At 32.0% G+C, this 12,955-nt stretch overlaps 1 protein-coding gene across 5 annotated transcripts in view; it reads right to left on the bottom strand.

Moving 5' to 3' along the window:
- Abca5 (ATP binding cassette subfamily A member 5) overlaps nt 1-12,955 on the bottom strand; it is a 72,716-nt gene that overhangs the window by 41,686 nt on the left and 18,075 nt on the right. For all 5 annotated transcript variants that reach the window (XR_013092635.2, XM_076869265.2, XM_076869267.2 and 2 more), the window contains 5 exons: nt 11,444-11,585; nt 10,123-10,311; nt 8,743-8,890; nt 8,358-8,526; nt 6,511-6,569 (listed from right to left, as the gene is read on the bottom strand). Coding sequence is in view for 4 of the 5 variants with exons in the window: in XM_076869265.2 (XP_076725380.1) it covers nt 6,511-6,569; nt 8,358-8,526; nt 8,743-8,890; nt 10,123-10,311; nt 11,444-11,585 (707 nt within the window). In the remaining variant the exon portion in view is untranslated. The remainder of the gene's footprint in view (nt 1-6,510; nt 6,570-8,357; nt 8,527-8,742; nt 8,891-10,122; nt 10,312-11,443; nt 11,586-12,955) is intronic.

The following is a 12,955-nucleotide window of genomic DNA, read 5'->3' as shown; positions in this document are numbered from 1 at the left end:
GTGTAGGAACTGAGGATGTGGTAAGAAACTCACCACAAGACCATGAATATGATTTCCCTCAGCGGAGCAGAAAGAGACAATGATAAGCTACACACACACACGCACACACACACACACACACACACACACACACATACACATACACACACACATATACGTTGCGTATACACATTAACTCAAATTGAAACAGCTTAATAAAATATCCTGTTGAGGTATTATAATTACTTCATAGAAAATTAAAGTCAGGTTAATATTATGTTTATATATAAATAAACCTAGATGAGTTCTATTATCCAGATAAATACAAGGTCCATTATCTGACCATCTTCTTGTGTAAGAAAAAGAAAAAAAGTAGTAAGTCAATGAGGTATTGTGATACAGTTACAAATCCTCAGAAATCATAGTGCATATTAAATTAGGAAGAAAACTATACATGAGCTGAGCATAGAGGCATAACCACTATGTTTACAGGGTTCAGTACCTCTGTTTTGGAAGATTCCCTTCTCTCCCTCAGTTAGATAGTGAGTGTTTTAAACAGTTATTCCTCCAGCACCACAATAACCCACACACTAGTTTAGAATTTGTCACTCTGAATACTGAAGACAGTAGGCTCCTATGTCCTTTACCTGAGTAACTCTAACTTTGTAACTCAGAATGAATACTGAGTTCCCTTTAGAGACATTATGGTGCGCATCCCAGCCAATGGTTGAGTTTTCCCCAGACATTCTTGGGTTTCAAAATACACTAACACTTGGAACTCACTTACTTCCCTTCATGGAGTTCTGATATGAGAGAGAGATCAGTGAGGCCCAAATGGTTTATAGGACAAACACTATAATCTTCTCTTTAGTTAATACATATAAAACTGTAATACTTTGATTATAAGGAATGAAATTCATTTTTTAGGACAGATAATAGTTTTATTTTTAACAAACTTACTAAGATGTCAATTTATATGCTATGGAGTATTAAAGTATTATTATTAGGGCTCAATGCCTAGGCAAAAAGGCCGGAGTTAGAGCCACATACCTATTGGCACAAAAACTTTTGAGTAGATACATCACACAATTCACTTCAATCTAGGATCAGAGAAAAATAGTTAGGAATCATCTGCCATGTCTCACTATATATGAAGGACTGGAATCAGGCTCTACTACAGAGCAAAGCCTTTACTTATTCCCAGACAAAGATGTAATAAGGGTCCCCATCTTTGGATTCTCCCCTATACTCAGTAATATGAAAATTCAGTATCACGTATTAGTACAATTTATATTGTTAATCCAAATTGCTTGAAGGATAAAGCTGTCTACCTGAATCATTGCTCCTAGGAATGGCAAAGTAGACAGTTTAAACCAATTATCTTTCTAAGAAAAGGAAAGCTAACCAAAGTATTAAAAAAACATCTGTTTGAAGGCCTTAGAGAGCTAGAGCATAAAAGACTGAGGGGTAAAGATATGAGGAAAGAGCAAGGCTAAAATAACTGCCAATTCTAGTAGGTAACAGGCTGACCAGCGTTTTGAAGACACAGAACTGAGGCAACAAAGAATGGAACTCTGGAATGCCAAGCATGAGAGAGACTTCAGAAAACCTCTGAGGCTTCTGATTGGGACCTCAAAGGACTAAACTTAGGAAAAAGGGTAAATGAGAAGCACTCCAGTCATCACAGAGACAAACACCAGGCTTCAAGTTATTTTAGCCCTGACTGGAGAAGATGAAATGAGGTTTCTGGTATCTACAGAGCTGCAGGCCAGAAGCAAAGATAAACACTCTCCAAAGGAGGATCACATCACACAAATATTAAATTATCTGGGTACCTACAATTATCCAAATGCCATGTTTAGCATTCAGTCAAAAATAACTAGAATTCAAGATGAGGCAAAAATCCAATAAAATAGGCAAGCAATAGAAATAGACCTACTGGAGGTGCAGATATTGGTGTAATATTACAAAGATTTTAAAATAACTATACTATCATGTTTACAAGAGAATGTCAGAAAAGACTAGAAACTACAGCGCACGCACGCACGCACGCACGCACACACACACACATACACACACACAGAAAGATAAGAACCAGAAAATTTTTGAAAAAAAATAATAAAATTTTTGAAAGACAATTTATCGTGAGAGCAGACCCAATTAAAGAAAAATTTAGTGAATGACAAAAATCAGAAAATATATCTAAAGCACAAAGAAAAGAGTAAGCAAATTAGATTGGAGAATAAAAGAAGTGGAATAAATAAGAAGCTGTTACATGTACTGATAATCCTAAAGTTAGAGATAAAATAGAACAGAATATTGGAAAAGAAATGGCTAAGAATTTTCTAAAACAAGCTATCAAGTCTTGACTCAAGAGACACTATAAAACCAAAGACGACTAAATATAAAAAAACAAACGATAAACAACAACAATGAAAAACTGAAAGCCATGTTTGGACTGGGAAAAATGTACATACCAACAACAGAGTAATAATAAAACTGATAGCTCTCTTCATAATCAAAACAATACAAACCAGAAGATGTCAAAATTGTATTAAACATGCTGAATGAAAGTAACTGTCAAGCTTAAAATTATATATTCACAGATATATCCTTTAAAATTGAAAGTGAATAGAAGATGATTTCAAACAAAAATTTAGACATTGTATCACTGGCACATCCATATTAAAGGGAATATTAAAAATGTCTTCATGCAGAAGAAAAATTAGAAGATCAGCTGCAAAAAATAATGAAGATAAATGATATGGTAAATGTAAGTAAATCTAAATGAACTGTCTTGTAAAACAATAGTATTGTTTTTGTTTTAAATATATTTAAGTATAAAAATATATGAAAACAATATTAAATAAGTTGGAACAAAGATAAAAATATATAGTTGTGGCCTAATTTGGAGAAAAGTAAAGCATTAATTTATAAGTCAAAGATATCTAACATGTTACATAATCATTTTAAAAAAAGATGTATAACTAAGTGAGAAGTAAAATAATAAAAAATTTTCCAGTGCTTCTGGTGCAGCTAACCTGTGAAAGGATGAGAGATTATGGGAAACAAAGGCATATAAACCCACCTACAGCCACTAAGGCTAATATGAAACCACTATCCGGGCCACAAAGAACTTGTCAGCCAAACCAGAGACTCCTTAAGGTATAGCAAAATAGTGGCTGCCTAAACCTTTAAACTTTGCGGTAGTTAAAATGCATAAACAGGTAACTGATTGCATGTTAAGAAACTAGAAGTAGCACAAAAAATTATTAAAACTACGCTGAGATTCCATCTCCCTCCAGTCAGAATAGCAATTAAGAAGAATACAAGTAATAACAAATGTTGATGAAGATGTGGAGGAAAAGGCACACTTACACATTGCTGGTGGGACTGCAAATTGGTGTAACCACTCTGGAAAGCATTATGGAGATTCCTCAGAAAACTTGGAATGGAATCACCATTTGAACATTTACACCCAAAGGACTTAAAATCAGCATACTACAGTGACATAGCCACATTAATGTTTATAGCGGCTCAATTCACAATAGCTAAGCTATGGAACCAATATAGGTGCCCTTCAACAGATGAATGGATGGATGAAAAAAATGTGATATATATATATATATATATATATATATATATATATATATATATATATATATATATTTATATTTATATATATACTTACATATACTTATATATGGCGCATATATATATATACATATATATATACTTAGTAGTATTCCATATATATATATATATATATATATATGACAGACTTAATGACATTTGCTGGTAAATGGATAGATTTGGAAACTATCATGCTAAGTGAAATAAGCCAATTCCCAAAATACCAAAATGTGGAGAGCAGTGATAGAGAATGGGAGAGCAGTGTCTGACATTGGGGTCTTTGATGACTTCATGGTTGTGGCATGTCTGGGAAAGTTTCTGTGCAAAGGTGCAGGATGCCTAGCTGCTCTGGTAATGCCCCCATGAGGAGGCTCTGTGCTAGAGTCCTATAAGCCTCGACCTTGATCTCAGGCACACAGCTCCAGGGAATAAAGAAACTTTCTTGCTAGAGGAACACAATATTTCACCAGCTCCGCTGCTCCTGAACCTGCCCTCGTAAAAGCAACATTAAACAATGGACTTCATTGAGACCTCCACAAAGCTCCTAACATTGCTCATTACAACTGTAGGATGTAATTGTGGAATAAACTGCATAATGGTGTTAACTGTAACTTTCCTGAATACAAAGAAAAATGCTTACATAGTCTTTAATCTGATAATGAGACATATATAAATAAAGATTGCTGGCATAATTCTTTAGACCTGCTTCTCCATCCGAGAGCAGAGCTCCACCTGACCCCTGTTATCTTCAAAATCTGAGACTGTAGTCTTTATTTTTCTTATCACTCTTCACCCTCACAGGAACCTGCTATATTGGCCTGCTATATTGGCTACTGGTGTGGCATCGAAAGTCAAATGTTCTCTTTGTTATGCAGTGCCAACACATGACAAGGGCAGGAGGGGAAGAACAGAAGTTCAGTGGATTAGACAAAGGGGAATGAAGGGAAGGGGGGATGGGAATAGGAAAGACAACGGAATGAATCTAATATAATTTTCCTATGTGCATACATGAACACACCACCAGTGAAATTCACATCATGTACAATCATAAGAATGATATCCTAATCAGAATAAGTTATACTCCATATATATATAATATGTCAAAATACATTCTACTGTCATGTATACCTAAAAGAACAAATAAATAAAAAGGAGAAAAAAATTAAACATAAAGAAAGCCACAATAAAAAATAATCAAGAATATAAATCAATAAAATGAAAAGCAAATTATGATTCAGCAAACCAACAAAACCAAAAACTGACTCCTAGAAAAGATTAATAAAATTATTATAAGCACACTGCAAGAAAATTAAAAATGACAAAAAAATTAATAAGCACACTGCAAAAAAATGTACAATGACAAAATATACAATGAAAAAGGGATTATGATTACAGATTCCACAGGAATTAGAAAGTTTTTTTTAAAGATTATTAAAAACAACCTCTAACAACCAACTTTGTCAATTTAAATAAAATCATGGAATTCCTTGAAAACAAATTCATTAAAACAGACACAGTAGTGGAAATTCATAAGCTGCTTTTAAAATTTACATGGAAATGTAAAGAACGCAAGATACAATATTTAAAGTTATCAAGACCAAACTTAAGGCTACAGCAGTTAAAACAATGTGGAAAAAGGGATAGATAAATATAAGTCAGTGGAAGAAAATAGAGTTCAGAAGCTAAAATACAAATGTGTTATTATCTGACTTAATTTTGTAAAACAGCATTAAGATATCGTTGATATACAATAAACTGCATATGTAAAAAATGGCAAATTTTGCCAAGCTATCACCATTACCAAGATATTGAATATATCAATCTCCCACAAAAGTCTGAGACCTTCTTTAACATGTCTTCTCCTCTGCCTCTTTCCACCCACTTCTACTCATCTCCAGCAACCACTGATTTGCTTTTCTTTCACTGTAGATTGTTTTTCTATAACTTTGTAAAGTGGAATTATACAGCATGTGCTCTGTATGTCTGGCTTCTTTCACTTAATGTGCATATTTTGAGGTTCATCAATGTTGTAGCCTGTATTAACAGTCCATTCCTTTTTATTGCTTAACAATACTTCATTATATGAATATACTACATTTGGTTTATTCAGTCATCTGCTGACAAACATTTGGGTTATACCTAATTTTTGGTTATTACAAATCAATTTGCAATGAACATTCATGTGTAAGCATTTCTATGGACATATGCTTTCATTTCTTTTGGCTAACTATCTAGAGTGGAATGACTATGTTTAACTTTTCACCAAACTGACAAACTATTTTTCAAACTAGTTTTACAACTTTATATTCTATCTAGCAGTGTTTGAGAGTTTCAGTTCTTCCATATCTTTAGCCATACATGATATTATCAGTCTTTTTAACTTTAATCATTTTAATAGTTATGTAGGGCTGGGGATGTGGCTCAAGTGGTAGCGTGCTCACCTGGCATGTGCGGAGCGCTGGGTTTGATCCTCAGCACCACATAAAAATAAAATAAAGATGTTGTGTCCACTGAAAACTAAAAAATTAATATTAAAAAAATTCTCTCTCTCTCTTTAAAAAAAATAGTTATGTGATAATCTCATTGTGATTTAATATGCATAGTTCTAAAGAGTAATGATACTGGACATCATTTCCATATGCTTATTTATTATTCTTTTTCTTCACTGGCAAAAACTCTGTTCAAATATTCTCTCAATCTATTAACTAGGTTGCCTGCTTTCTTCTTTTTGAGTCTTGAGTCTTGAGTCTTTGAAAATCTGGATAAAACCTCTTCATTAGAAATATGATTGACAGATTATTTATTCCAGGTCTGTGGTTTGTTTATTCATTCCTTAATAGTATCTTCAAAGAAAAGATTTTTAATTTCCATTGACCAAATACTAGAAAAGCTACTTACTTCTCAGAGCCTCCACATTTTCACTTTTCTTTCTGTATGTCTTCTGAATACCACTTATTCTGAAAAACATATTTTACATTAAAAATATTTAAAAATTTATAAGTATCTCTGTTTACATATATAATATTCCTATTACTGCTGTCTTATTTTAAAATGTACTTTATGAAATGTGAATTAGGCTGGACATAGTGGTGCATGTCTGTAATTCCAATGAATTGGGAGGCTGAGGCAGGAGGATTAGAAGTTGGAGGTCAGCATCAGCAACTTAGTGACACCCAGTCTAAAAATAAAAAGATAAATAAACAAAAGGGCTGGGGATGTGGCTCAGTAGTTAGGGATCCCAGGTACCAAAAAGAAAAGAAAATTAAACTGGATATATATCTCTATCAATACAATGTATTTAGATATCTCCATATTTAGATAATAATTATTTAAATTTTGCAATACTTTTTGGCCTGCAGGAATACTTTATGTTCATGTAGCCAGAAGAAGAATTGGCATTTTTGTGCCAAAATTTGAAAAGGAAATACAAAGGCAGTCATATTTACTAGGAATAATAGTAACATACCTTTCTACTAAAACAATGAGCCAAAAAAAGCTGGCAACTATAAAATTATTTTAAAGAAGCTACGAAAGTACAGCACTTGTCTCTATTTTTAAAAATGATTAAGTCAACATCTAAAATTAAGTGAAACATCTGATTCAAGCAATTTATGCATTGGTTTTCATCTCTGGTTAAATATGTGTCACTTTAATTAAGTAGGATAAACCAGATGCCATTTCATGCAAGCACTCGTATCAAACTGTCTATAAATGTGATTGTCTTACTCCATTCAAAACATTCATACATAATTGTTTCAAGAATTAATGTTTTTTTAAAATATTTTTTAGTTGTCAATGGATCTTTATTTTATTTATTGATATGTGGTGCTGAGAATCGAACCCAGTGCCTCACACATGCAGGGCAAATGCTCTACCATTGAGCCACAACGCCAGCCCCTCAAGAATTAATGTTTTTAAAATCAGTTTAAATTTCACCTTTGAGAAGGCTGACCACTGACCTACCATCTTAAGTATTTTAACACTGTTTTTATACATGTTTCTTAAAATTAAAGAAGTATACTTTACTTCACTTTTTTTTTTTCAATTTGTAACTTGTTTTCTTTCTCCTTATTTAAAAAAAATTTAAATTTGACTGACATGACAAGTCCAATAATGAATTTCTTTGGTTATTAAATAAAAATAATATCCTATCTTTGATCATATCATAGAACACTGAAGGTCTATGAAACAGGTAACAATTTAATGTTACATTAGACAATGTAACATAAATCAAATTATAGAATTTCTACTGTTTTAGAGTACATAATGGGAAAAGTTTTTAAACACTGAGTTTTATTGCTTTTAAAACTTTCCAATAACAGGGTGCGATAGTAAACACCAGTAATCCCAGCAGCTCAGGAAGCTGAAGTAAGAAGATCATAAGTTCAAAGCCAACCTCAGCAACTTAGTGAGGTCCTAAGCAACTCAGCAAGACCCTGACTCTAAATAAAATATTAAAAAGGGCTGGGGATATGGCTCAGTGGTTAAGCATCCCTGGGTTCAATCCCTGGTAACATAAACCTTTCCACTGAAATATAAAAATTCAAATCTAGCAACAACTTCATTCTACAAGGCTATAAAGCAAATAAAAACTAAAAAGAAAAGCAGCTCTTATTAACACTATGCTTTAAAATCATGAAACGTCTACCAAATCCAAGATACCACATATAAAAACATACTTAGGATTTCAGTCTGGCAGCTTCCATTGGCAATTTACACCTAAACTGCCAAAGAGTGAATCATACCTTATGGCTTCTTTGCCTATAAATTCTGAAGAAACAGACTCAACAATTTCACTAAAACTAATATTCCCATTAACGTTGCCCTCTGACAACTCCTTATAATTTCTTTTGCTCTTTGACCAATATGATGGTTTTAGAAAATACAAAGATGATCTCCGTAAGCCAAATTCCCCTGAAAAACAAAAATTAAAAAAAATTATAAGTTATTTCTGAAAAGATTTCAAAATTGTAAAAACAGGAAATGAATTATTAACTCATCTAATTTAATTTTAAAAGCCACATGGGGCTAGCAGTCACCATATAAGACAGGTTGACCCTCTGTCAGCAAAAAAGGAAAAAAAAAACCCACTAAATATCTTGAAAGTAAAATCCAATAATAAACTCATACCTGGAATGACTTGATCAAGATACACAGCCAGAAGGACATAGAATGTACTATTAAGTGCTAGCATGATAAGAGTAATAATTAGAGGATATGGGCCTTCAGTCAAATTAGAAAATAAAGCACCTTCATGAAAATCTTCTAAATGCATGACCTAAAAACAGAAATACCAACTTTATTATTAAAACATGATAAAAACAAGTAAAAGCTAACACTACTCAGCACCACTCATTATATCCAAAGTAACAATAATCAAACTTGGCCTTTTTACAGACTAAATTAGTAATAAGAATTTATAAGGAAAATGAGATTTCACCAAAATATAAATTCGTCACAACAATGCTATCAATTATGTTTTTAATGCTGTGCTTTGTAAACTTGGATCTATCAGCTCCTGAGACAACAAATTCTCAAGTAATGTCTACCAAATGAAAGAAAAGTGAAGGGTGATGTAACCAGAGCAAACAAAAGAGTTATTTCTCCCAAAAGTCAAATAAATTAAGCATCGGAAGATAAAATTAAGGAATCTAATAAAAAGAGAAAAGGTATTTTGATTAACCAATACAATTATTAAAGTATTCTAGCAGATATATGAGACAGAGTAGAAAGAGAAATGTATTGGAGGATGAGGTCGCATTTATGCAGGGGCGCTGCCACAAATAAAACATAAATCTACAATTCCACGTTCCTAAGGAAAGGGGGAACTCAGTTCAGTGGACTTTCAAAATGTGTAACAATAGCTCTCTTCTTAGTCTCACAAACCTGAACTTTCTATCCCAAGACGAGTAATGCATTATATTAAAAAATATATATTTTTGTACAATAACCAAATTTATCTTCTATTATATAAAGCCATTTCTTTTAGACTTTTTTCACTTAGAATCTGACTACACCTATAAGGATAAATAAAAATCAAATTTATAAATTAGGTATTATTTAAATGAATGACAATTACATGAAGCCTAGGTCAATAAAATCAATTAGGCCTTTTTATTTCACTACTACATTCATGTCAAATTTGTTCTGCTTAATGCACAATTTTCTGCTAAGCATTCTACCATTTATATATAGTAGCAATAGAGCAATCTAAATTACTTGGAACTTAAACCAATGAATTCTGAGTAATTATACTGAAATAGATTCTTGGAATATAAACAAAACAAAAAGCGAAGAACTTACAGAACACTTAATTGAAAACTTAAAACTGAAGAAAATATACATAAAACTAGATATAAAATGTACTCAAGTATTCAAATATTATTTCTCATGTTGAAATTTTAAAGTAATTTTATTTTGCAAATCAAATGTAATGTTCATAGTAGTATAAAACATTGGTTGGAACTGGAGAGAAAAGAAGGTATTTGTGAATGCAAGATTATTACCTACCTGTGCAATACCAATCAAAAAAGTACACTGACAGAAAGGACTTAAAAGCCACACTAATGATTTTGGAAAGCTTTCCATGAGGACTATCAAAAGACCAATAAATCCGAAAGCCACAGTGACAAAAAATTCAACTATTCCCACATGTTTTGATTTTTTAAAAAGGGGTGTCAGCATCAAAGCAAAAAATATCTATAAAATATAAATATTAAGGTTAGTTAATGCACTGTTCATATACATTGATATGAAAACAAAATTAAATTTGCTTATGAAAGGAGCATTCACACTATCATTGGAAAATATAATTCTAATTTATTAAAGCTATGATATTTAATTTTCATACAGTGATACATATTTTAAAATTTTAACTTGACAAATATTAAAGACTGTATATTATCTGTATTATAGGCAAATGTGAACATATCTACACTATAGAAATCAAAGAAACATGTAAAATATGTAAACAATAAATCAACAAGCTCCTAAATATAAGACCAATTTTTTAAACAATGTGTCGATATAAAACTAGAGACATACTTATGAAAGTACAGGAGAATTTGTAACTTGTCATTTTAAAAAGTAGAGGTGATAGTCAAAATACTTAACAACTGGTACAGATCAGTTTATAACCTGATGAAAGTAGAAGCTGGAACCACTTAAAACAAAAGCTTGTCATTATATCCAGCATTCACCCTATATACCAAATGAATATCAATACTGCTAAAGAGCTATATTTATAAAAACATCTTTTTTTGTTTTCTTCTATTGGTACTAGGGATGAATCCAAAGAAATTCTACAACTATGCTATATCCTCAACTGTTTTTATTTTTTAATTTGAGACAGAGACTCACTAAGTTGCAGAGGCTGCCCTCAAATTTAACAATCCTCCTGCCTCACCCTCCTGAGTCACTGGGATTACAGGTGTGTACTACCACACCTAACTACAAAACCATCCTTGAATAATCACAGCACAAACTACCTTGAAACACAGTTTCATGAAGACAAAGGAATAAAAAGTACAGTACTGGACAATCTTGATCACACATGGTTATATAAAGATTAGAACAGATAAAATCAGAGGAACTATATGTGAACTGTAACATATAAAAACAAGTTAAATTTAAACCTGAGACAATTCTGTATCTTTCCTAAAAACATGGAAGTACAATAATGCTACATAATTTATTATTAAGTAATTTATCAGTAACTTAGTGATAACATATGTTGCTATGAGAAATTGACTATAAGTTAACCAAAGAAAAGCCTTTACTATATTACCAAACATTTTGAACAATTATTTTTATTTGAAGTGAAAACACTTACAGATGATAATCCATACAGGAAAAAAAGGAGAAATATCACAATGCTGCTACTTTGAGGGAATAATGAAGAGGCTGTTGCAATGACCGCCATGAGAAGAGACATAAGAAAAATCAAACTCGTATACAGAAGAACCCAGGAAAGCCTAAAATGAGAATACAAATACATTTATAGCAAATGCAGAGGCTTTAATGCTTAAAACAATCATCTGAAACAAAACTTCACATTTAGCCATTTTATTCTTAGTCAATTTATTTCCATGTATGTTCATATACTGAAAATTAAAATACATAACTAAGAATACTGTATTAGTTAAATTAGATGTAAAAAATGTACTCTAATATAGAGGTAAAATGCTGAGTATCATTTAAAAAACCTAAAAGCTTTAAAAATTAATAGCAACTGCTACATCAATGTTCATAGCAGCACAATTCACAATAGCTAGACTGTGGAACCAACTTAGATGCCCTTCAATAGATGAATGGATAAAAAAAAATGTGGCATTTATACACAATGGAGTATTACTCTGCACTAAAAAATGACAAAATCATGGAATTTGCAGGGAAATGGATGGCACTAGAGCAGATTATGCTAAGTGAAACTAGCCAATCCCTAAAAAACAAATGCCAAATGTCATCTTTGATATAAGGAGAGCAACTAAGAACAGAATAGGGAGAAAGAGCATGAGAAGAAGACCACCATTAAACAGGGTCGAGAGGGGGAAGGGAAAGAGAGAGAGAAGGGAAATTGCATGGTAAAGGAAGGAGACCCTCATTGTTATACAAAATTACATATAAGAGGAAGTGAGGGGAAAGGGGAAAAAAAACAAGAGAGAGAAATGAATTACAGTAGATGGGGTAGAGAGAGAAGATGGGAGGAGAGGGGAGGGGACGGGGGATAGTAGAGGATAGGAAGGGCAGCAGAATAGAACAGACACTAGTATGGCAGTATGTAAAAAAGTAGATGTGAAACCGTTGTGAATCTGCAATATGTATACGGGGTAAAAATGGGAGTTCATAATCTGCTTGAATCAAATGTATGAAATATGATATGTCAAGAGCTTTGTAATGTTTTAAACTAATAATAAAAAATAAAGAGGAAAAAAATAAATAAAAATTAAAATTAAAATCAATAGCAATTCACATTTAAATCTAATACTCTCAAAAGTTCAATAGGGCACATTGTCTGATTTTCTTAAGTTTACTGAGTCTATATAATGATTATCTTTATGGAATGTGCTATAATTAAACCTCCAGTGGATTTTGTTACTGTAAATAATAAAAGTTCCTTACCAATCAATGATGTAATTATTATACTTATAAAATGTATGATCAACAAGAACAACCCAGTCACTATTTTTACTCAAGATTTTCTTTAAATCAGAGCTCATTTTATCTTTATTTTTCCCAGTTAGCAGATTATGATTTAACATAGGATATAAAATTCATTGAATTGTGGTTAAAAGACAGTTAAATTAATAAAACTGGATCCATTGATTCAGAGGCAAAACTGAGG

This window comes from Callospermophilus lateralis, chromosome 11, assembly GCF_048772815.1.
Source record: "Callospermophilus lateralis isolate mCalLat2 chromosome 11, mCalLat2.hap1, whole genome shotgun sequence".
Lineage (NCBI taxonomy): Eukaryota > Metazoa > Chordata > Mammalia > Rodentia > Sciuridae > Callospermophilus > Callospermophilus lateralis.
Note: the sequence above shows the minus strand (reverse complement) of the source record. Positions and strands in the feature narration are given on the sequence as shown.